Source organism: Nyctibius grandis, chromosome 1 (genome assembly GCF_013368605.1).
Source record: "Nyctibius grandis isolate bNycGra1 chromosome 1, bNycGra1.pri, whole genome shotgun sequence".
NCBI lineage: Eukaryota > Metazoa > Chordata > Aves > Nyctibiiformes > Nyctibiidae > Nyctibius > Nyctibius grandis.
The window spans coordinates 1,101,328-1,125,039 of NC_090658.1; the positions used below are offsets into that span (position 1 = coordinate 1,101,328).

Here is a 23,712-nt window from a genome sequence, read left to right on the forward strand (position 1 = left end):
CAGCCCCTACACCCCCTTCCCATCCCCTACACCCCTTCCCAGCCCCAGCACCCTCTCCCCAGCCCCTACATCCCCTCTCCATCCCCTACATCCCCTCTCCATCCCCTACATCCCCTCTCCATCCCCTACACCCCTTCCCAGCCCCTACACCCCTTCCCAGCCCCAGCATTCCTTCCCCAGCTCCTGCACCCCCTTCCTCAACCCCTACACCCCCTTCCCAGCCCCAGCACCCTCTCCCTAGCCCCTATACGCCCTTCCTCAGCCCCTACACCCCTTCCCAGCCCCAGCACCCTCTCCCCAGCCCCTACACCCCCTCCACAGCCCCTGCACCCCCACCCCAGCCCCTACACCCACTCCCCAGTCCCTACACCCCTTCCCAGCCCCAGCACCCTCTCCCCAGCCCCTACACCCTCTCCCCAGCCCCTGCACCCCCTTCCCCAGCCCCTACACCCCTTCCCAGCCCCAGCACCCTCTCCCGATCCCCTACACCCCCTTCCCAGCCCCTACACACCCTCCTGAGCCCCTACTCCCCTTCCCAGCCCCTTTCCCAGCCCCTACACCCCCTCCCCAGCCCCTACACCCCCTTCCCAGCCCCAGCACCCTCTCCCCAGCCCCTACACCCCCTTCCTCAGCCCTTACACCCCCTCCCCAGCCCCTACGCCCCTTCCCAGCCCCAGCACCCTCTCCCCAGCCCCTACACACCCTCCCCAGCCCCTGCACCCCTTCCCAGCCCCAGCACCCTCTCCCCAGCCCCTACACCCCCTCCTCAGCCCCTGCACCCCCTTCCCCAACCCCTACACCCCCTCCTCAGCCCCTATACCCCTTCCCAGCCCCTACACCCCCTCCCCAGCCCCTACACCCCTTCCCAGCCCCAGCACCCTCTCCCCAGCCCCTACACCCCCTTCCTCAGCCCTTACACCCCCTCCCCAGCCCCTGCACCCCTTCCCATCCCCAGCACCCTCTCCCCATCCCTGGCAGCCCCCCAGAAGAGGTGGCTGGGCGGTGCGTAGGGTCCCTGCACCATCTGCCCGGCACAGCGGGGTGGCCAGTTGGTGTTGAGCCGTCCCCACTATGGAAGGAGCAGAAATGCCCCTAAAGGGAGAAGGGGCAGGTGGGAAGGGCCAGGCCATGGCAGGGTGGCTCCGTCCCTCCCAGGACCCCCTCACAGACCCCTGTTTTCCCCGTCATTGCAACAGGAGTGATGGTTTTCTTGTGCACAGCCTGGACAGACAGAAACCCGCTGTCTGGGAGCAGGGGATTTCACAGCCCCCGCTGGTCCTGGCTGGGCCCCGCTCCCGATTTTTGACGGGGATGTGTCGCAGCGTGAAATCCCCCAGTGGGCTGTGCAGCAGCGGCCCAGACCATCACAAAAACCACAAGAAATGGTGAAAAAGGGGAAAAAAAAGCCACGTGAGGCTGGGCTGTACCCTTGTAGGGTGCTGGCGCAGCCTGGATGGAGAGAAGCCAACCCCTACACCTCCACGTCGTCCATCCCAGCCATCCCGGGGGGGTCAGGGGCTGCCCCTTCCCTCTGAGCCGTGGGGAGCTCAAATCCCAAAGCCTCCCCATACAGAAAAAATCGTTACAGCGTTTAATTACAACCCCCTGTGACTTCAGCCCGGGCAAGAGCTCCTGGGTTTCACAGCTCCGGTGTGAAACCCGTGCAGGGAGCAATAAAACAGGCGGCTGTTTATTAAAATACCCCCTCTCTGTCCTGGAGGAGAGGGGTCTGTTCACACCCCGTTCACAGCAGCACTTCGCAGTCCTCCACGCAGCTCTCAGCGCACGGCGGCCCCGGCACGAGCGAGCCGCCGGCGGGCAAGGTGCTGGCCTGGCTCCACGCCGTCCCCTCGGGCAGTAGCGGGACGTAGGGCTCCTGGAGCTGCTCCAGGACGTACCTCGTGCCCCATGGCTGGCCGTGGTGGACATCCACAGCCACCTGCGCTGTGGGGGAGCAGGGCTCGGACACGTCCCCGGGCTCCAAATCAGAGTCCGCTTGGGGGAAGCCCGAGTCCTGCGTGGAGTCCGGGCTCTCCTCGGGCACGCTGGTGTTGATGTAGATGATGTCTCCGCATCCCCTGACGGCCGGTAGGTTTTCCAGCAGCTTCTCCAGGTGGGCTTTGAGCTGCGAGAAGGTGGGGCGGGCGGCGGGGTCGGCTCTCCAGCACGCAGACATTATTTCGTACCTGGGAATCGGGAGAGGAGCGTGGTTATCGCTGGAGAAACTCAGGGAGAGAACTCAGGAGAAAAACCCCTGCAGAGCTGCTCAGCTTTGACTTCAGGAAGCATTTCTTCTCAGCAAGGGTCATTAGATACTGGAAGGGGCTGCCCAGGGAGGTGGTGGAGTCACCATCTCTGGAGGGGTTTAAGAAAAGCCTGGACATGGCACTTAGTGCCCTGGTCTAGTTGCCATGGTGGTGTCAGGGCAATGGTTGGACTCGATGAGCCCAGAGGGCTCTTCCAACCTCATTGATTGTGGGATTCTGCATTTTCACTTTCCAGGTTCATAGTTTTTAGGCGCTGAAGGGCCCTGAGTAACTAGAGGGAGCTTTGTGGGGCAGAGCAGAGCGTCACCAGCCAAGACCTTCTGGTCAAAACTATCTTAATAAAAAAAAAACTTATTAAATAAAACACTAAAAAGCCTCATTCCTCACCAGAACTGCAGAGGGCACTGCTCCTGTCCCCTGCCCTCAGTGGAGGCGGTGAGGCGCAAGGTGACACTTACAAATACCTCAGGGGTGGGTGTCAAGGGGATGGGGCCAGACTCTTCTCAGTGGTGCCCAGTGACAGGACAAGGGGCAACGGGCACAAGCTGAAACATGGGAAGTTCCATCTGAATACGAGGAGGAACTTCTTTGCTGTGAGGGTGGCAGAGCCCTGGCACAGGATGCCCAGGAAGGGTGGGAAGTCTCCTCCTCCTTCTCCTTCTCTGGAGATATTCAAAACCTGCCTGGACACGACCCTGCGCAACGTGCTCTGGGTGACCCTGCTTGGGCAGGAGGTTGGGCTGGATGATCTCCAGAGGTCCCTTCCCACCCTTAACCATTCTGTGGTTCTGTGGGAACGGTGTGACGATACTCACAGCTCGTCCAAGCAGTCCTCGGGCTTCTTGAGGCGCTGCCCATGGAAGAGGTACTCGTAGATCTCGTGGTTCTGCACCCCCGGGTAGGGCGTCATCCCGCGGGTGGCGATCTCCCACATGGTCACACCGAACGCCCACTGCGAGGACAAAGGGAAGGCACGCTGGGAGGAGGCTTCCAGGGGGAATGAATGAGGCTTTTCACGGGGAAAGGTCACTGCCCAGCGCTGCTGGGCCCTCGCACAATGCCAGGAGTGTCGCTGCGGTCCTGCCCCCCCCAAGACTGGAAACAACGAGCAGTGGCACAGAAGAAGCAGCGTGTCCCACGGCCAACAGCCTCCCGCTCCTCCAGGGTACAAGAACAACCACCACAAAGCACAGCGATGGCAACCACCCAACGCCAGGATGGGTCCCCAGGGATCGGGGGGTCCCCAGCCCTCGCCGCCCGGCCACGCTGGACCTACCACGTCGCTCTTGGTGGTGTAGACGCGGTCGGCCAGGGACTCGATGGCAATCCACTTCACGGGCATTTTGGCTATCCGGCCCTGGCGATAGTAGTCGCCGCTGTAAATCTTCTTCGACAACCCGAAGTCCGCCACGCACACCGTCATGTCGTCCCGCAGCCTGGCAGGGGGACATGGGGGTAATGAGATGGAAAAGCTCGACGTGCCGAGGATCACAGACTCCATCAGGTTGGAAGAGCCCTCTGGGATCATCAAGTCCAACCATTGCCCTGACACCACCATGGCAACTAGACCAGGGCACTAAGTGCCATGTCCAGGCTTTTCTCAAACCCCTCCAGAGATGGTGACTCCACCACCTCCCTGGGCAGCCCCTTCCAATCCCTAATGACCCTTGCTGAGAAGAAATCCTTCCTCATGTCCAACCTGACCCTCCCCTGGCCAAGCTTGAGGCTGTGTCCTCTTGTCCTGTCGCTGGTTGCCCGGGAGAAGAGGCCGACTCCCACCCCGCTACAACCTCCCTTCAGGTAGTTGTAGACTGCACTAAGGTCACCTCTGAGCCTCCTCTTCTCCAGGCTAAACACCCCCAGCTCCCTCAGCCGTTCCTCATAGGTCAGACCCTCCAGACCCTTCACCAGCTTGGTCGCCCTCCTCTGGACTCGCTCCAACACCTCAACATCTTTCTTGAAGTGCGAGGCCCACAACTGGACACAGAAGCCTGAGGCTGAGCTCCTCTCCCGCGTCTCTCAAGACCCAGCGAGGTTTTATTGAAGGAAGCCAAGTTGTGCTGTGAAACCACAGGGTTTCCACTGGTGTTCGCCCACCCGGGATGAAGCAGAGGAAAACAAACTCACATGCAGTTCCGGGCCGCCAAATCCCTGTGGAGAAAGTGCCGGCTGCTCAGATACTCCATCCCCAGGGCGATATCGACCATGAACTTCACCAGCGTCTGCAGGGGCACAAACTGGGAAGGGAAGGCGTGGGTTAGACAGCGCAAGCCCTGTGAGAAGCACATTTGGTTTGACCTGAAAGGCTCCTCTGTCCTGGGCTGGCGACTGACATCCCAGTGGTCTCACCAGCCTTGGAGAGCACCAGGAGCCCACACCAGCAGCCGCCGTGGCCTCTCTCATCCCCGTCGGGCTAATGCCCTCAGACAGGTCAAGGGAAACCATTCTTCCCCTTAATGAAGTCTACATGCTGTGTCCCATTGGGGGCTCCTCAGTAGGAGGAAGACATGTTGGAGCAAGCCCAGAGGAGACCACTAAGACGGGGCTGGAGGAGATGGTGTACAAGGAGAAGCTGAGATAACTGGGCTTGTCCAGCCTGGAGAAGGCAAGGCAAGAATCCCACAGGCTTTTGTGGAGCTGGATCCCACTGCTGCCACCTGACAAAGGCAGGCAGCAGGACTACAACCGAGTGCTCTTATGTTCTCAAAAAACAAAGGCAGGTTTGTCCCCAGAAGAGGCACGGTCCCACCTCGCTCCTCCCTGCGCTCCGTACCTGGGGGGCCATCTCCAGCCGCGAGCGGAGCAGGAAGCTGTGCAGGTCACCGTACTTCATGAACGGGAGAATCACCATGGGCTTGGGGACCTGCTGGGAGCTCAGCTCGAGGCACACGCCTGGAAAACACGGACAGGTTGCACAGCCCTGGGGGCAAAGGCGCCACGCACCCCCCGCAGACACCTGTGTGGGACCCGAGCGCTCTCCAGTTCAGGTCCCCAGCCCAAACCCCATCTGGAGGGTGGGCAGGGACAGCCCATACCTAGGAGCTTGATGACATTGGGATGGTCAAAGTCCTTCATGCACGCTGCTTCGCTCAGGAACTCTTCTATCTCCCGTTGGGAAAAGTTGTCCACTGGGAAGCAGAGAAAAAGGAGGAGGTTTAAAACCCCGAGAGCTTTAACATCCCACATCACTGCTGCCATCTCCCGCGTGGGTCAGGGAAAGGGACCCTGGGATGTCTCTGCCATCCTTGGCTGGCACCAGGAGCGGTGGCCACGAGGCCAGCACCCCCACAGAAGGGTGCCAGGCTGCAAAGAGCCCATCCTGAGATGGGCAGCAGGAGCTGCCCAGGAGAAACAACGCCAAGTTCTGCGTGACTTACGCTTCATGGTCTTCACAGCCACCTTCTGCGGGGTGCCGTCAGGCTGGCTGAGACGCCCCTCCACCACTGACCCGAACTCCCCTGCACCATGGGAGAGAAGCAAGCGCTTTATCCACAGCCCAAGGCACCACCTTTCAGGACACCACAACGTCCTCGAAGATCTCAAATGCTCTGAGATGGAGACCTCACCCCCAAAAGGTTACGGGGGAGGCTTGTGGCTCATCAGTGGCAGGAGGAGGATGTGAACCCAGGGGTCCTGGCACTTGGTCATCCTGACCCACCATCTCCCCCACATCCCCTGGGCCTGGAGCTGGGGGATGATGTAGGTAACAGTGGCAGCCCCAGGTGTCCATCCCCAGCTCTCCAGCCCCAGCACTCACCCTCTCCCAGGACCTTCCCCAAGCTGAGGGCGCTTCTGTCCACGACAACGTCCTGCAGCTTCTGCTGGAGCTCGCTGCTGACGCCCAGGCTGCCCACTGTGGGAGAGGGGAACGGGAACTCAGGTCACCTCCAACCTGCTGGAGCTCAGGTCACCTCCAACCTGCTGCGACATCCCCACCAACCTCCTTGCAGAGGGATAAAAAACACAACACTTACGTGTGAGTTCCACTGCTCTCCGGCAGTAGGACTTCTTGGCTGTGTAGTTCACCACCAGCTCCGAGTCACTCCTGCTGAAAGCGTTCCTGGTGGGACAGAAACAGATGCTGCGGGGCCACGTGTGGCTGCTCCTCCCGGGGGACGGGGAGGGAAGGAGGAAACGCACGTTCACCCTCATCTTTTTCATTTCCCTCTTAACTGGACCGGTGCCACGGCTCACAACGTCCCAGCAGAACAGCCCCGGGATAAACAAGGCTGATCCGTCGGGGCGTGAGTCACAGAGGGGTTTTGGGAAGAAATGGGATACTCATTTCCTCATCAGAGAGCAGCCGGTACCGGCAGGAATAGGGTGCCCAGATCTACCACCTCCTACAGCAATCTCTGCTCTTGCCTGATGCACAGCTCCAGCGTGTCACAGAATCACAGAATCACAGAATCAATGAGGTTGGAAGAGCCCTCTGGGACCATCGAGTCCAACCATTGCCCTGACACCACCATGGCAACTAGACCAGGGCACTAAGTGCCATGGCCAGGCTTTTCTTAAACCCCTCCAGAGATGGTGACTCCACCACCTCCCTGGGCAGCCCCTTCCAATGGCTAATGACCCTTGCTGAGAAGAAAAGTGTCAATGCTCTCTGTTAGCACGTGCAACCACCACCCTTCAGGCAAAAAGAAACCAAAGGGAGCTTCACGCCATGGCCCCAAAACGGTGGTACTGAGCATGCTGCTGGGGGATGCTGTGCAGCGGGGTCCAGCTCCAGGAAACAAAACCACAGCGGATGCCCCAGAGCTCCCAGGGAAAGAGAGACAGTGCTACACCAGTTAGGAAAGGGATCCTTACACCCTACCAGTTTCCAGACTGGGATGGGGGTGATGCCATGGGAGATCAGAGTAGGTGGGATTCCTTCATCAGCTCAATGAACTCCCTTAGTGAAATGATGCTCTTCCAAAGGAGTTAGTTAGGATGCTCTTCCCAAGGAGTTAGTTAGGATGCGCTTCCAAAGGAGTTAGGATGCTTTGCCAAAGGAGTTAGGATGCTCTTCCAAAGGAGTTAGTTAGGATGCTCTTCCAAGGAGTTAGTTAGGATGCTCTTCCCAAGGAGTTAGGATGCTCTTCCAAAGGAGTTACTTAGGATGCTCTTCCAAGGAGTTACTTAGGATGCTCTTTCAAGGAGTTAGTTAGGATGCTCTTCCAAGGAGTTAGGATGCTCTTCCCAAGGAGTTAGGATGTTCTCCCAAAGGAGTTAGTTAGGATGCTCTTCCCAAGGAGTTAGTTATATCACATCTCCAGTTCAGGCAGTGGACACCCAAGTGATGGCGCTTGTGAGGAAAGCTTCTAGCACCACGACTGCTTAACACCACCAGCAGCGCAGGACAGCTGAATGCCACTTGGAAAGTCACCAGGGTGAGTGAGTAGCGTTGGCTTCTTGCAGCAGCAAACAGCCCTTTGTCCCCACCAGTAAAACACCCCTTCTGCAGTCCACGCTCAGCCACCGGACCAGGACAGCTGTGGCGTGGGACGAGGCAGGAGGGGTTTCTCCAGGCCACAGGACATTATACGTCTCTGCTCTCTCACCTCCGTGTCAAAACGCCCAGGCCACCCTCCCACAGCGAGTTGCACAAGTTGACTTCCCTTTCAAAATAGGAATAGCGAGCGGAAGGTGAAGTGCTGAGCTAAGGGAGGGAGGGGAAGCACCGTCGCTGCACTAAAAATACACTCGGTCCCTCACCCCGGGCATAAAAAAACGCCATTTGTGGGTGTGACGCCAGAACCGGTGGCAGGAGCCTTCTCCCCGCTGGCCACCCACCCTGCCTGCCCGGCACGCTCCCTTCCCTTCTCCTCACCCGTATTTCATCTCGACGCATCTTCTCTGGATGACGGCGGACAAGCAGAGGATCAGCCCAACGGCAACTGTCCCGCAGATGAAGCCCAGGGCTACGACGAAGGAGTCCGCGTTCCCCGCGGCTGGGGTCGAAGAGGGGGACGAGGTTATTAACCCTAAGGAGATATTGATGGAGAGGGTGAAAGAGTGAGCCTGCAGCACCCGGGGCTGGGGGAGGATTTCCCAGGGGCTGCAACCCAACCCAGAATCCCAGAGTCAATGAGGTTGGAAGAGCCCTCAGGGATCATCGAGTCCAACCATTGCCCTCACACCACCGTGGCAACTAGACCAGGGCACTAAGTGCTTCCCCATCACCCCCCCTGCACCCACACCACACGGGCAGGGACGGGCATCTCCTTACCACTGCCGGGGATGAAGACCTCCACGGGGCTGCTGAAAGGCCCCGCTCCCCCCTTGGTGACGGCGGCCACGCGGACGGAGCAGGTGGCGTTGGTGGCCAGCACGGGCAGGACGGCCACGCTGGCGTTGTGCTGGGCATCGGCAGAGCCGTTCTGCTGGAAAGAGGGAGGGAGAAAAGCCTGAGCTGGGGGAGACAGCAGCACGTCCCTACAGCATGAGGGAAACCTGGGGAGGTTTATGTCATGGAATCACAGAGTCAATCAGGTTGGAAGAGCCCTCTGGGATCGAGTCCAACCATTGCCCTGACACCACCATGGCAACTAGACCAGGGCACTAAGTGCCATGTCCAGTCTTGTCTTAAACCCCTCCAGAGATGGTGACTCCACCACCTCCCTGGGCAGCCCCTTCCAATGGCTAATGACCCTTGCTGAGAAGAAATGCTTCCTAATGTCCAACCTGACCCTCCCCTGGCCAAGCTTGAGGCTGTGTCCTCTTGTCCACCCGCAGCGCTCGAACCTGATGGTTCAAGTGCCCTGCCACAGCCAGCAGATCTCAGGGCAGGTATTTGCTGACTGTGGTTTTGTGTCAAGATAATAATATTTCCAGTTTTAAGGGCACGTTTCCTTGGTGGGTAGCACAGCAGAAGACAGCGTGCCCCATGGCACAGACTCCTTTTCCTGGGTAAAAACACAAGTGAGTCTTTCCCTGCAAATTCCCTGCCATCTCCTGGTCTTCTTCAGCTGAGGAAGCGCTGCTGCTGCTGCTCTCTGGTGACCCCAGCTGCAAAACAGCTGCCCAGCGGTGTCCAAAACATCTGGTGGGTCAAAGCAGGCAGCCGCTCTGGCGGGGCAGAACTGCCAAAGTTGATGGGTTTTTATGAGTTTTGTGGTACTTGAGGAATTTCTCCACGTCCCAGCTCCGGCAGCCTTGGCTCAAACAAGAACTGCTGGCTTAAGAATAAAATAAACCAACTTTTGGGAAGTTTTTTAAAGTGGTTTTTAAGCTGGTCATGGAGAAGCAGAGGCCTGCAGGTGGCCCTGCTGACACGGGAATCCAGGAGCTCCCCGCCTGTGTCGGGGGTTATTTGGGGATATTTCATATTTAACCCATCCAGGGCCAAAAGTGACTTTATTTCTGAGAAATAAAGCTTCACTCAACAGCAGGCAGGTTGTCCCTCAGCCCATCTGTCTGTCGGCCCAGGAGACCCTCGGGGTGAGAACCTGGCACCACACCAGCCCATGGTGACGGCGCAGGCTTGAGCCGCTTTCACTGGGGAGATTTATAAAAAACACCAAAAAACACCCACCAAGAGTCTGCCAGGGCTTAAAGGGCAAGCCCTGGTTTTTGCTTTCTGCTCGAGGGACGACAAATGTGTCAGCATTTTTTTTTCCATGATGGTCACAAGACCCTACGATCGTTCCCTGACCTCACTCGGTCTGGGTCTACACACGCAGAGGCGCAAAAGGAGAACAGAAAATGCAGCATCCTACAAAAAATAAGGGGTGAGTCACTTTTTCCACACCGAGTTCAGGCCATCAGTGCCTCTCTGTGCTCTCAGCCCGGGACAGAGGAAGGACCAAACCACAGCTGGACACATCTGCGCCATCAGCCAGAGGCTCCCGACCGCTGGCACAGCCTGGACAGGGTGCTCTTTCACCCAGGAGCACCCGAGAGGTCAGGGCAACCTCACCCCAGCAAATTCCTGAAGGCTACTTCCCAAATCCTGCGAAAGGCGAGCAAGGTTGTGCCAGATGACTTCATACACTCACGGACAGGCCCCCCAGCCCCAAAATGTTCCTCGAGCTACAAAACTCTGTGCCATGGGCTTGTGGGTGAGTTAATGCACGGAGTAAATCCCGTCTGAGTAGGGAACGACTCACAACCCAGGGAGCAAACTCTCCCACAGAATCACAGAATCAACCAGGTTGGAAGAGCCCTCAGGGATCATCGAGTCCAACCATTGCCCTGACACCACCATGGCAACTAGACCAGGGCACTAAGTGCCATGGCCAGGCTTTTCTTAAACCCCTCCAGAGATGGTGACTCCACCACCTCCCTGGGCAGCCCCTTCCAATGGCTAATGACCCTTTCTGAAAAGAATTCTTCCTAATGTCCAACCTGAACCTCCCCTGGCGAGGTTGAATGTCCAACCTGAACCTCCCAAGCACCTCACGACTGACCCCACTGCTGAAAGCGCCAAGAGGTGCTGCCAAACCTTGGCTGCCACCCCAACGGCCATACCAAAGAGTGTCAACACCGGGAAGAGCATCTCACTTCTACGTTAGAGAACAGGAGCCGTGGTAGCAAACTACTTGTCTCCTTCAAGCAGAACTGCTTCTTCCCAATACTAATGACTTAGGGCATCACCATGACTTACGTAAACACGCAAGAGACCACTTGTATTAAAAAATCCCAGATGGAGGCACAAGACAGCAGACAAATAAGCTCAGAAAGAATATGTGGAAGCACCAAGACCAAAGTGGACGTCCCTACTTGACGCCTGCTGAGATTTTTCCTAGGCTTTAGCCCTTCTTCCCCATTTCCCCGGTGACTTACCAGCCCCTTGGAGCTCTGCCACCTGTACCAGATGTGATAGCCCTGCAGCTCCCCGTGGATCCTCCCCAGGGGCGGCTTCACCCATCGGACCTCCAAGGAGGAGCTGGATTCATTGAAGGACACCGTGACGTTCAGTGGTGGGGTGGTTGGAGCTGCAGGAATCAAAGAGAGGGAAGGTGAGGGGAGCTGGGTGGATGGGTGCAGGGATGTGGTGAAGTGAGGTGTAGCTCAGAAAGCACACGGTATTTCCTACAGCCCTTCATATCTCCAGCAGGTGACCACCCGTGGGTAAAGTTCCTTCCCCAATCAACAGAGTCGAGATGTCCTGCCCCGTAAGCAACCACGACTCTGGACCCGCTCATCCAGAGAGCCCTGCACAAAGCGAGGCAGGGAAACCCTTCACCACTTCTTTCCTACCTCCCTCGGTGGTGCTGGCCGTCACCCAGGCGCTGAACGGCGACCGGCCCACCTCGTTCCCACAGGAGACGTGGATGCTGTAGTCCGCCATGGGCTCCAGGCGCTGGATGTGATACACGTGGGGAGGCACCGAGGTGTTGAAGAGCAGGAGCGAGACGTTGCTTCGTGGAACGGCTTCCTTGACCTGAACGGAAAGATCAGGGTCACAAACAGGGGTTAGTCGGTGACAACCTGCCAGGCGAGACGTGCAGCAGGAATGGGACATCTGTAAACAGGACATAGCCTCAAGCTTGGCCAGGGGAGGTTCAGGTTGGACATTAGGAAGCATTTCTTCTCAGCAAGGGTCATTAGCCATTGGAAGGGGCTGCCCAGGGAGGTGGTGGAGTCACCATCTCTAGAGGGGTTTAAGAAAAGCCTGGACATGGCACTTAGTGCCCTGGTCTAGTTGCCATGGTGGTGTCAGGGCAATGGTTGGACTCGATGATCCCAGAGGGCTCTTCCAACGTCATTGATTCTGTAAACAGGACCCAGCGCCTGCCTCTCGCCCTGCCTCCTGTCCCAATGCCGGCACGGGAAGGACCGTGGGAAGGACCACGAGAGTGGCCTGGGCCGGGACAGTGGGAGGAAACAGGGAAGAGCAAGAAGGGACGCCAGTGCAAGCGTCGCAGTTAACTCAGAAGACAACCCACAGGACGTGTTTCAGTGTGAACCACGAGCAGAAAGTCACGCAGTCCTCTCAAAAGCCTCCACGCGTGGTTTTGGGGTGGCAGGAGACCTGCCCTCCTGCTTAAGCAACAAGAGTACCCCGCTGGGTAGCCCAGGATGCTCTGGATGGTCTCAGCATCACCACCAGCAGTATTTTCCAGCCAAAAGGAAAAAGCAGAGCCTTCAGCCTAGTGAGCTGAGAAGGTCCCCAAGCGTCACTAGATGCTTTGAGGGAGGTGAGCAGTGATCAGAGGAACACGCAAGGCACCGCTGAAAGCACCACTGGGACCGGCTGTTCTCCTGAGCATCGAGCCCAGCTCAGCTGTCTCGATCCTCAGCTTGTCTTCTGGAGAGAGTCCACCACGTTAATGTATTTTTTAAAAAAAATACATAAAGAGGTTGACCTCGGCAGGTGTGACAGCACCAGCTTCCCTGTTAAGCACTGGCACGCTCAGAAATGAGTCACTTCATCGGTGGGCCAGGCTCCCCCAGCGAGGGGATTATCAAAGGGGACAGGAGCAAAAAGGCTGAGTCACAGCTGTGTTTTTGCCAGAGATCCTGTCTTGTTTTCCAATCCGAAAGGCTATTTCCTAGTGACAGACCGTGAACGTTAAGTCATAGGAAATTCCTTGGCTCTCCACCCCGCTTCCCGAGCTCCAGCTGGACGGCAGCAGCGGATGTGCTGCTAATATTAGGACCTTTCCTCCCTGTAGCTCCTTTCACTTTTACCTGGCTTCAAACATCGCCTCTCTCCACGCATTATCCAGAGTCAATGAGGTTGGAAGAGCCCTCTGGGCTCATCGAGTCCAACCATTGCCCTGACACCACCATGGCAACTAGACCAGGGCACCAAGTGCCATGTCCAGGCTTTTCTTAAACCCCTCCAGAGATGGGGACTCCACCACCTCCCTGGGCAGCCCCTTCCAATGGCTAATGACCCTTGCTGAGAAGAAATGCTTCCTAATGTCCAACCTGAACCTCCCCTGGTGAAAGTTCTAAGGGATGTTTTGTAGTACAAAGGTGTGGAACAATGTTGATTGTCACAGCTTGCTCCCGCACGCTGCACGGGCACGAGCCCGTCTGGGCTCTTCCATGTGGGCAACTCCACCTTCCAGGTGGGCAATTCCCATTGCCCCTTGTTTCTGCCCCCCCACTCAACCACCCCGCTCCCAGGACAAAAGCCTGCTTCACACTCCCTGCATCAGCCTCTGCAGGGCCTCTTCCACCGACTATCCCCGCTGGCAGCAGGCAGAGCAAATCACAGAATCACAGACTGGTTTGGGTTGGAAGGGACCTTAAAGACAATCTAGTTCCAACCCCCTGCCATGGGCAGGGACACCTTCCACCAGACCAGGTTGCTCCAAGCCCCATCCAACCTGCCCTTGAACATTGCCAGGGAGGGGGCAGCCACAGCTGCTCTGGGCAACCTGGGCCAGGGTCTCACCACCCTCACAGTAAAGAATTTCTTCCTCAGATCTCATCTCAATCTCCCCTCTTTCAGTTTAAAACCGTTCCCCCTCGTCCTGTCACTCCATGCCCTTGTAAAAAGTCCCTCTCCAGCTTTCCTGTAGCCCCTTCAGGCACTGGAAGGTGCTAGAAGGTCTCCCCGGAGCCTTCTCTTCTCCAGGCTGAACAGCCCCAGCTCTCTCAGCCTGTCTCCAGAGCAGAGGGGCTCCAGCCCTCTGAGCATCTCCGTGGCCTCCTCTGGACTCGCTCCAACAGCTCCGTGTCCTTCTGATGTTGGGGCCCCAGAGCTGGACGCAGCACTGCAGGGGGGGTCTCATGAGAGCAGAGGGGCAGAATCCCCTCCTCAAAGTCACTCTTTGTGAGCAGAGACCCCAAGCTAGCCTCCTGCAGCTCCTTCCAAGCCTCCTGTCCACCTCGGTTCGGACAGGAACCACCTCAGTTGCCCAAACCAACGGTCTGGTCGAATCCGTGCGGTTCACGCCAGACAACACCCATTTCCACCTCCCTCGGAGCACCCACGTGAGTTGGGATTGCAGATGCTTACCTGGACGCTGCAGCTGGTCAAGGCAGAGAAGGCGTCAAAGCCCGGCACCCAGGATATCACGATCCCGTGGGCCGTCCTGTTGAGGACACGCAGGCTGGTGGGTGCGGACGGTATTCCTGCGGGGAGAAGCCAAGGGCGGTCAGCTGGAGGCCTGAGCACAAAGAGGGCACGTCTGGCTTCCCCCAGGCAGCTCCTGGTGCTCAGGACTACTCTGAATACGTTCTATAGTTGTGAGCTCTCTGGGCTGCGTAGAGGCCATGAGGTATTTTGGGGAACACCTTCCTCCCATCGCTGGAGCGGCCCCGTCAGGAATGTGGAGAATTTCCACCATTTCCTATGGAAAATCATGAGTGCTGCCCTGGTTGTGAAGGAAGGAAAAGAGTGATACAGCCCTTCCGAAACCTCCTCCGGGGCTGACGGTTCTGCTTTCAAATGGGCTTTCTGGTGCTTCCTCCCACAGCAGCGATACTGGGATGACAGAACCGCACTGCGTGACCGGGCTACTACGTGCATCCCGCTTGATTTTAAGTATAGGTTTAAAACGAGGAAAAATAAGCATGGGAGTCCTGAAAACATCTCCTTCAGCTCATGTAGAGGAGGCTCAGAGGTGACCTTAGAGCAGTCTACAACTACCTGAAGGGAGGTTGTAGCGCAGTGGGAGTTGGCCTCTTCTCCCAGGCAACCAGCGATAGGACAAGAGGACACAGCCTCAGGCTTGGCCAGGGGAGGTTCAGGTTGGCCATTAGGAAGCATTTCTTCTCAGCAAGGGTCATTAGCCATTGGAAGGGGCTGCCCAGGGAGGTGGTGGAGTCACCATCTCTGGAGGGGTTGAAGAAAAGCCTGGACATGGCACTTAGTGCCCTGGTCTAGTTGCCATGGTGGTGTCAGGGCAATGGTTGGACTCGATGAGCCCAGAGGGCTCTTCCAACCTCATTGATTCTATGTAGAACGACTGCTGGGGAGGGTGGAGACCAGGACATCTCCTGCTTGGACACACGTAGTCAACAGGTAAAGCAAGCGCCACGTTGCTGCTTACCTTTGACGTTGACCTGCCCCGGGTTGGAGGCGGTCAGCCCTTTGCTGTTGTGAGCCTCGCAGCTGAACAGCGCCGATTCATTGAGACCTGCACGGGGAAAAGCAAGGAGCTGTTCACCCCACCTGCACAGAACACCCAAATCCCACCAATTCTCCACCCGCTGCTCCCAGAAAACCCTTGCGTCTTCCTTTCGTGCGCCGCTGCTGTTGCACAACCTCCTGGGGGAAGCGCTGGTTCTGCCTCCGAAAAGGGAAAGGCAGAAAGCAGAAGAGCCCCCCACCACCACGGCTTCCATCAGATGACTTATTGCTTTCCCAAGATTGCTCAAACCTCCCAGCTGATAACGGGGAACGACGGCTTTTGGGGGCCACTGGAAATACCCGAGCGCGGGCGGCTGCTGGAGCACTCGCCCTGGTCACGGTGCCCGGGAGGGGACTGCTCCAATGACCCGCCCCAGCGTGTGCCAGCCGGACACAAAAGCATCCGAGAGGAATGAGTCACTTTTTCCGGCTTTCGCTGCCTTTTAGAGCCTGCCTTTGGACGCTGAGACGGGACAGTCAGAGCCTGGCTGCTGAGGAGCCAGCGGCCTTCTCCTCACGAGCAAATCAAGAAATCCCTCCTCTGTTCTGCCTCTGCAGCAAAACCGTGATGGGTTTTATGTGACATGAAGGACTTCTCCCCCTGTGCTCCATCAGGCCGGCATGGAGACAAGCCACAGGGGCCAAGCCAAGGTCTTCCACAGACGTTAAGAGAGGACCACCAGTAAAGCAGCCCGTGAGAGCAGCGGTGTACTCATAGAATCATAGATCACAGACTGGTTTGGGTTGGAAGGGACCTTAAAGCCCATCCAGTTCCAACCCCCTGCCATGGGCAGGGACACCTTCCACCAGACCAGGTTGCTCCAAGCCCCATCCAACCTGGCCTTGAACACTGCCAGGGAGGGGGCAGCCACAGCTTCTCTGGGCAACCTGGGCCAGGGTCTCACCACCCTCACAGCAAAGAATTTCTTCCTAATATCTCATCTCAATCTCCCCTCTTTCAGTTTAAAACCGTTCCCCATCGTCCTGTCACTACTTGCCCTCGTAAAAAGCCCCTCTCCAGCTCTCCTGTAGGCCACTGGTACCACTGTGGTACCTCTTTTGCAAAGCTGGAGCCCCACGTCCCACCATATACAATTTGATGGCCATATTTTATGCCAGACCTCCTGGGAAACGCCACGGCCTTGGGACAGTGCACAGGAACACGGCCCCTGCCTAACAGGAGGCGCGAGGCCAATGGGAGATGGCCCAAGACACCTCTCCACCCTGCCCTTCCCGGGAGCCACGCAGAGGTGTCCCAGCTGGCCATGGTGAGATGCTGCATGGCTCACCTGGCACGGTCAGGACTGACGGGGAGATGTGGGGCTTCTCGTTGACTTGGACGTTGTTGCGAAACCAGTAGATCTCCACGGGCTCCGGCGGGCCCACGGCTTGGCACGTGAGGTTGAAGGGGCTGTTCTTGGTGACGTTCAGCTTCTCGGGCTGACGAATGAAGTGTGGGAGCCCTGCATGGACAGAAGCAGAGAAGCAAGAGCTTCAGGGAGCTCAGCAACACATCCCCAAACTGTCCTGCCAGGGGCTATGCCCAGCTCTGGCAAGAAGCCCCTTCCCATGCAGGACTCCCCGTTTCTGGAGGACAGCTCTCAGGTCCCATCTCACAGTCCCCAGGGCTGTCACTCAGCCAGGGCACAACGCCCCACACCTCTGCCATGCCCTCCTCCAGCTCACCTTCCAGCTGCACCGAGATCGGCTCCGACACCACCTCCGCGCCGGAGATGTTGAGTTTGCAGATGTAGGAGCCGTTGTCCGAGCGCTGGGCGGCGAGGATGCTGCCAGAGAGAAGAGGGACCACGTCAGGGCTTTGCTCCCGCAGGAGGACACGGCCAGCCTGGGGTGGGGGGGTTCAATCAGCACCAACCACCCCACAGCACACACCGAGCAGACGCTGGGTTTGCAAAGCCAGGCTTTGCGGGCTAGGGAGCATCTGCCCGTCATCATCCCAGTCCCAAGCCCCTGGTAGCCATCTGGCCTCCCACCTCTCCTTGGGAGCCAACGCTCAGGGCACCCCTCCAGGCAGGATGGCACCGGGTACCTGAAGGTGGAGGTCATCGCCACCTCCTCCTCGTCGGAGATCTCGAAGTGGCTGGTGGCAATGCGGTCCAGCACGTGCAGCTCCCTCCCGTCCTTCCACAGGGAAATGCCCGGGGTGTCCGGCCGCAGCAGCTGCTGAGGCACTTTGATGGAGCAATTAAACGTGACGTCCCTGTGCTCGTTAATCACGATGTGTCGCACCGTGGGGTTAAACTTAATCTGTCCTAGAGGGCTGGCTGGGGGCTCCTCCTGGGGCTGCTTGGTGGTCCGGGGAGGCCAGTGACCAACGGTGGCCACGCTTCGCTCGGGGTGGTGGGACTCGGCCAAGAGGTATGGCCTTGGCTCTCCATTTTGGTCAGCAGCACCTGCGAGAGAAGACCTTGGGTTTGCTACCACCAGCCGGCGAGTGCCCCCTTCCAAACCCCTGCAAAGCCCCACCACCTCCATCAAGAGTTACAGGCAGTTCATCTACAGATGCTCCAAAATCTCTGAGACCTCTTGTAAGAGCCCTGGGGAGGAGACGTGGAGCAGGGAGCTGCCCCAAGACTGAACATGTACAACCTCCAAAAAATAAATGGTTTTAAAACAAACCGGAGCAGCCCAGGCTGAAGAAAGTGCTCGGCTGCTTCTCTTTGGCAGGGGAGAGGCAGGAGCTATTTCTGCTGCATCGCACCCCCGGGACCAGCATATAAAAGGATCCCTGGGCAGGAGGAATTTGGGACTTTACTCCAGTAAACCCCTTTCGGGGGCCTCATCTCCAGCACGTTCAGCTGGGGCAGAGCAAAGAGTCCCCGGCGGGGATTTCTCTGGTTCTAGGCTCCTTGCTGGTGACTCTGCCACCGTCCCGGGGCAGGGTGAGCTGCTCCCAAAGAGGGAGATGCTCTCTGAGTCAACCACAAACGCTTCAGCTGAGCAAAGTGCCTCCCCCGAGCTGCTTTTCTGGGGAAAACAGCCGCAGGCGGACACAGAAATGCCTCCAGCCAGCGTGGAGGAGCCGGCTCCTGTTTGGCGTTGCTCTCTGGGGTCTCTTCCCAGATGTTTTCCCAAGGGAAGGCTGTTCACCAGCTCCTTCGGAGGGCTTCAAATCACCTCACCCCCAACCCTGTAACAGCGTTTTCCCCCTCCCTCCCAGCACCTCCCACCCCAGACACGAGCAAGGCGAAGCGCAGCTCCATGTAAAGCAATTCCCCCCCCAAAAAAATGTATATTTTGAGGAGATCTAGAGAATACACCACAAGCTGCTTTTGCTAGACCCTTTCCGAGCTTCCTGAGGCTGTCACAGCAATCCCAAGCAGGGTGGTAAATCCCCCCTGCTGCCTCCAGCAAGCAAAGGCATCGTGCCAGGCAGGAATTTCAGCGAAATTAATTTGCCTCTTTCAAAAACAAAAACACACAAAGCCCTATTCACAATTTAAAAGGTAATACCACAGGTAGAAAGCACAACCTTTTTATTTACCCCGGAGCTCAGCTGAGTGTTTTGAGGCAGGTCTTAGCCCTCAAACGACAAGTTTTTAAAGCTACGTCATCACTGTTGTGAGCAAGGGAGCATGAGCCTGGCGTGCTTTCCCGAGAGCCAAGAAACACAACCTAATTTTGAGGCTGGATATACTCCTTTGCTGAGTTGCTCCCTATTTTTAACCCTCGAGAAATGCTACTTCTAGGCAGATATTTGAGGAGGGATTTTAAGTTCTGGTGGCGCAGGGGAAAGCGCAAGGCTCTCACACAAAACAATGGGTATCCCTTTTAGGAAATTAAAAAAAAAAAGACCCTAAGCTTTTCCAGCCGGCTTCCTAAGCTTTACCACCGCCCCAACACAAACAAAGCCCATGTGACTGCTGCAAAAGCAGCCCACTCTCACGGGTCAGCAGCTCTTAAACAGCCAGGCAGCTCCAAAAAGATTTGCCCGACGCAAACAAGCGAGCCACCCCAAATCCCCTTCCCTCCCCTGCTCTTCCCCCGGGGTTACCCAGGCTGGAGCCGCTCGCTGCCTGGCACAAGCCAACCTCAAACTGCTGTTTTCATGCTCCATTTCAAAGGTTTGGAGCTCTGGCTGGAGCAGCTCCCCCAGCACGGACCCCCGGCTGCGGCGGACACGGACGCGTGCCTGCAGCGCTGGCCCTTGGCACGGGTGATTTCTGCTCACTGGGCTGCTTCAAGCTCAAAGGCAAAGACCCAAGGTGATCTTAGCCTCGTTTGCTGTACTCATTAACCAGAGAGAGGTGTTTGCTGGCCCAGGATTAAATACTTTCCTTTCTGACTCATGTGACAACAGGAATTTCTCCCCTCTCGCGCTGCCCCTGGGTACCCCTTCCACCCCCAGCTCTTCGGGATATCTTCACGGCATTTCCCATGTGCCAGGACACCCCTGTGTCCAGAGCCACTGCCTTAGGCTGGCTCTAAAAGCCCACGCTGGAGCCGAGGAGCTGAAAGCCGGCGTGGGTGCCTGCCACGCTGGAGCGGGTCCCCTCGCTCAACCGCAGCTTGGCCCGAGGGAAAAGCTGGCGTGGAAATAAATCCACTTGCAAGCACCCTGGAAACACCTGGGACGGCAGCAAAACTAAAGCCCAGGGCTCCTGGTGAGAGCCACAGCGCGTTCCCCTCGCTGTAGTTCCCACGTTAAGACTTTTAACTCCTCCCTGCCCAAAGCAAACACATTTCTGCTCTCCCCGCCAGAGCCCCACCGGCTCCGAGACCCCCCAGCACCCCTGGGCAGGGGCTGCAAACCCTGGCACCTCACAGCCTGCGGCCAGACCTCGGGCAGCCCTCGTGGCACCACGCTTTACATCCAAAAATGACTGCTGCCTCGCTGCATTTCTTTGTGCAGGTAACTAAGCACGCGGAGCTGAAAAGCAGCAGACTGACAGCACCGCAGAGCACATCCCTGTGCCACAAACGGTGTCCCCGTGCCATGAACCCTGTCCCTGTGCCACAAACCGTGTCCCAGTGCCATGAACCCTGTCCCTGTGCCACAAACCGTGTCCCTGTGCCACGAACTGTGTCCCTGTGCCACAAACCGTGTCCCAGTGCCATGAACCCTGTCCCTGTGCCACAAACCGTGTCCCTGTGCCACGAACTGTGTCCCTGTGCCACAAACAGTGTCCCTGTGCCATAAACCCTGTCCCTGTGCCATGAACGGTGTCCCGGTGCCACAAACCGTGTCCCTGTGCCACAAACCCCGTCCCTGTGCCACAAACCATATCCCTGTGCCACAAACCCTGTCCCTGTGCCACAAACCCTGCCCCTGTGCCATGAACGGTGTCCCGGTGCCACAAACCGTGTCCCTGTGCCACAAACCCCGTCCCTGTGCCACAAACCATATCCCTGTGCTACGAACGGTGTCCCTGTGCCACGAACCATGTCCCTGTGCCACAAACCATATCCCTGTGCCACAAACCCTGTCCCTGTGCCACAAACCCTGTCCCTGTGCCACAAGCCGCAGCGTTTCCCGGTGATCCTTCCCAGCACCGACACGCAGCCGGCTCACGGCTCTCGGGTTAAATCCCAGCCCCGCCGATGTGCCGCCGGCTCCGGTCCCTGCCTGTCGCGATGTCCCCGGCGGGCAGAGGCACATCGCGCTGCGGAGCCCGAGCTGTCCCGGGACAGCACGACCCGCTCCCCGCTGCTGCAACCAGCCCCCCCAGACCCTGCCGCCCTCCGGCACCCCCCGGCTCCCCCCGGACTCACCGGCCCCTCCGCGGGGCGGGCGCAGGGCCGCCAGCAGCGCCCAGAGCAGCGCCCACCGCCCGCCGCCCATCGCCCGTGGCCACCGGCACCGGCTCCGCTCCGCCGCGCCTGGGCGCCGCCAGCGCGCTGCCGCCCCGCCCCGGCACGGCACGGCACGGCTCGGCACCGGCCCGCCTCCCGCCCGCCGGGCCCCGTGTGGGGCGGGGACGGGGATGGGGATGGGACCACGGTGGGCTCGGTGTGCTGCCCCAGGGCTTGTCTCCTGCCCCGCAAGCCCTGGCACGGCGCAAGGATGCCCGGGCTTGGCCCCGGTAGGATGCTGCGGGCGATCCCTGGTGCTCGGGAGAAGGGCTTGTCTTGCCGTTGTCCACGGGTGGGAGGGCACGGTGTGCTAGAAGCAGCACGCCTCGACCGCCTGGGCCAGAACAGCAGGGCAAGAGGGGACACAGACAAAACCAAGCCACAAAGAGGACAGAAAGAAGACCCAGCGTGCGACACGAGCCGTTTAATGTGAGGTGTAAACCAGAACGCGTCTCCTGATGGCACGCGAAGGCAACGAGGGAGCTGCTGGGTATTCAGAACCTGTCCCAAACGCTGGCCGTGCCTGAGGAGGTTGGAGACCAAGCCGTGTGGAGGCCATCAGCGTTTCCCCCACCGCAAACGGGAGGGGACTGGGATTTGGGGAACCAGCAGCCAGTCCGACTTGACGTGACTCGGCGTATCTCTCTGCTGCAACCACTCTGCTCTCTGCACATAAAATTCGCTGAAACCATGACACAAGTGTAACTTTTTTTTCCTGGCAGCCCCCTATAGTTTTCCCAAAGCCTTGAAGTTGGGAGAAGAGATGTAGATTTTGCTCGATTGGCACCAGGTAAGCGTTGGTGCACCATGGGAACAGAGATGGGGCAAGAAGATGGCTCGGTGTCGAAGCTACTCGTTTCTCTGTGTGTATAATTTATAACGAGAGCTGGGAAGAGCAGTGCACTTCTCAGGCTGTTAGAGAACCATACAAAACCCACTTGGAAATCTTTTCCAATTGGGAAGAAAAAATGTCTTAAGTTCGGTGAAAAAAGAACAAATCATTCCCAGACTGCTTTGACTTGCAAAGCTCCTTATTCACCGCAGATTCTCAAGCCCTGGTGACAGAGATTGAATTTCCCCCCTCGCCGCCTCCTTCGCTCCAGACCAGCTCCTCACATCTTGAAGCCATCAGCGGTTAAGGAAGGGCACGTGTCGCCAGAGGCCCGGCTTAAAGGGGAGAAGGAAAATGTACTACAGCTGCTGCAAGAAGCCTGAGCATCTTCAGCGGTGCCCAAGAGCCAGCGCCTTCCGCGCGGCTCCAGCAGCGTCCCTTTTCCTCCAGATTTTAAGCACATTCCCCACGTACCCAACGTCACTCAGGGAGTAGGAGGAGAGCGGGGGACAGGCATTCGTCCCTCTGTCTTTCCAGGCTGGCTGTTGATGCGAGCCTGTCATTTGTGGTCAGCCTTTGCCCTTCCATCTGCCTACGTTCCCCGTTGCTGCTGGCTTTGCGATTTTGGGGAATAAAACAAAAAGGCCTTTGGGCTTTGTGGGCTGCGGGGTGGAAACAGCCCCTCACATCGGGATAACGCCGTATAATTGCCCCACTAACACGGGGCAAGGAAGCAGGAGCAGCTTCTACAAAAGAGGAGGAAAAAAATAAACAATGAGAACACACGGGCAGGTAAAGAGGCTTTAAGCAGCTCTCTAAAATCCCCTAATTTGGGTCATTTCTTACAGTAAGTTGGTTTCCGCTCAGCGCTGGTGTAAACGAGCCTCCAGCTCAACAGGGTTTGTTGCAATTCATTTGACCACAGCTTGATGTGAGGAAGACATTGGTCATTAGCCATTGGAAGGGGCTGCCCAGGGAGGTGGTGGAGTCACCATCTCTGGAGGGGTTTAAGAAAAGCCTGGACATGACACTTAGTGCCCTGGTCTAGTTGCCATGGTGGTGTCAGGGCAATGGTTGGACTCGATGAGCCCAGAGGGCTCTTCCAACCTCATTGATTCTGTGATTCTGTGAAGAGGCTGGTACGTGGAGGGGGAGGAAGAAACAGGGAGAGGAGAAACCAGAGGAGAAACCCTGAGGCCAGGTTTGTGATGGGAAAGGTCTGGAAGGCAGGAGACAGTCTGACCGCTCTGGCTGCTCTGGGGTTGGTGACATGCAGCTCCCACCTCGCCTGGCGTATCGTTACCTCAGTCTCCTTCCAATGGCACACGGAATACAGGCTGGGGGCCTTGGGCTATTATCTGCTGAGATTCTTTTTTTCCCCTTTGCTATTTCTGTATTTTTATTTTCATTTTGGTAAATCTCTTATTTCCTTTATTTATGCTTCCTCTTTGTGTCTATTTTCATTTCTATTTGCAGAGGCTCCTGTTCTTTTCAATACCAAACTCTTTTGGCAACACGTTTTAGCTCAAGGCAGATGGCCCATTTGTGTTAAATGTTATACCCCGGTCACAGGATGCAGCTCGCAAACAATTTGCAGAGAAAAATGAACATTTTGTGGTGCCTTTTTTCTTGTGCTGCTTTCTTTGGGCACTCAGTACATGCTACGTCTCTTACTAGGCACATTCTGTCCCTTGGCCCAGCTGTTTCTTCCTAGGACAATTTCTCCTGGTCTGCAGATTTTTTTGGCAAAAGCAGAAAGCCATCTCCAGAGGTTGGCT

General features: G+C 57.5%; 1 protein-coding gene across 3 annotated transcripts; it reads right to left on the minus strand.

Moving 5' to 3' along the window:
• Positions 1-1,589: 1,589 nt before the first annotated feature.
• On the minus strand, positions 1,590-21,100 carry MERTK (MER proto-oncogene, tyrosine kinase). Of its 3 annotated transcripts, none has more exons than XM_068401929.1 (19): positions 21,022-21,100; positions 17,339-17,702; positions 16,975-17,075; positions 16,578-16,751; positions 15,209-15,295; positions 14,173-14,288; positions 11,457-11,640; positions 11,040-11,191; positions 8,485-8,635; positions 8,086-8,239; positions 6,242-6,327; positions 6,025-6,120; positions 5,645-5,725; positions 5,303-5,395; positions 5,041-5,159; positions 4,395-4,504; positions 3,544-3,703; positions 3,083-3,219; positions 1,590-2,186 (listed from the first exon to the last, which is right to left on the minus strand). In XM_068401929.1, the coding sequence occupies exons 1-19, from the start codon at positions 21,089-21,091 to the stop codon at positions 1,745-1,747; spliced, it is 2,877 nt and encodes a 958-aa protein (XP_068258030.1). In that variant the 5' UTR covers positions 21,092-21,100; the 3' UTR covers positions 1,590-1,744. The 3 variants fall into 3 exon arrangements, with proteins under 3 accessions (XP_068258030.1, XP_068258025.1, XP_068258037.1); XM_068401924.1 differs by having other exon boundaries at positions 8,485-8,638; XM_068401936.1 differs by lacking the exon at positions 5,645-5,725 and having other exon boundaries at positions 8,485-8,638.
• Between the last annotated feature and the right edge of the window lie 2,612 nt (positions 21,101-23,712).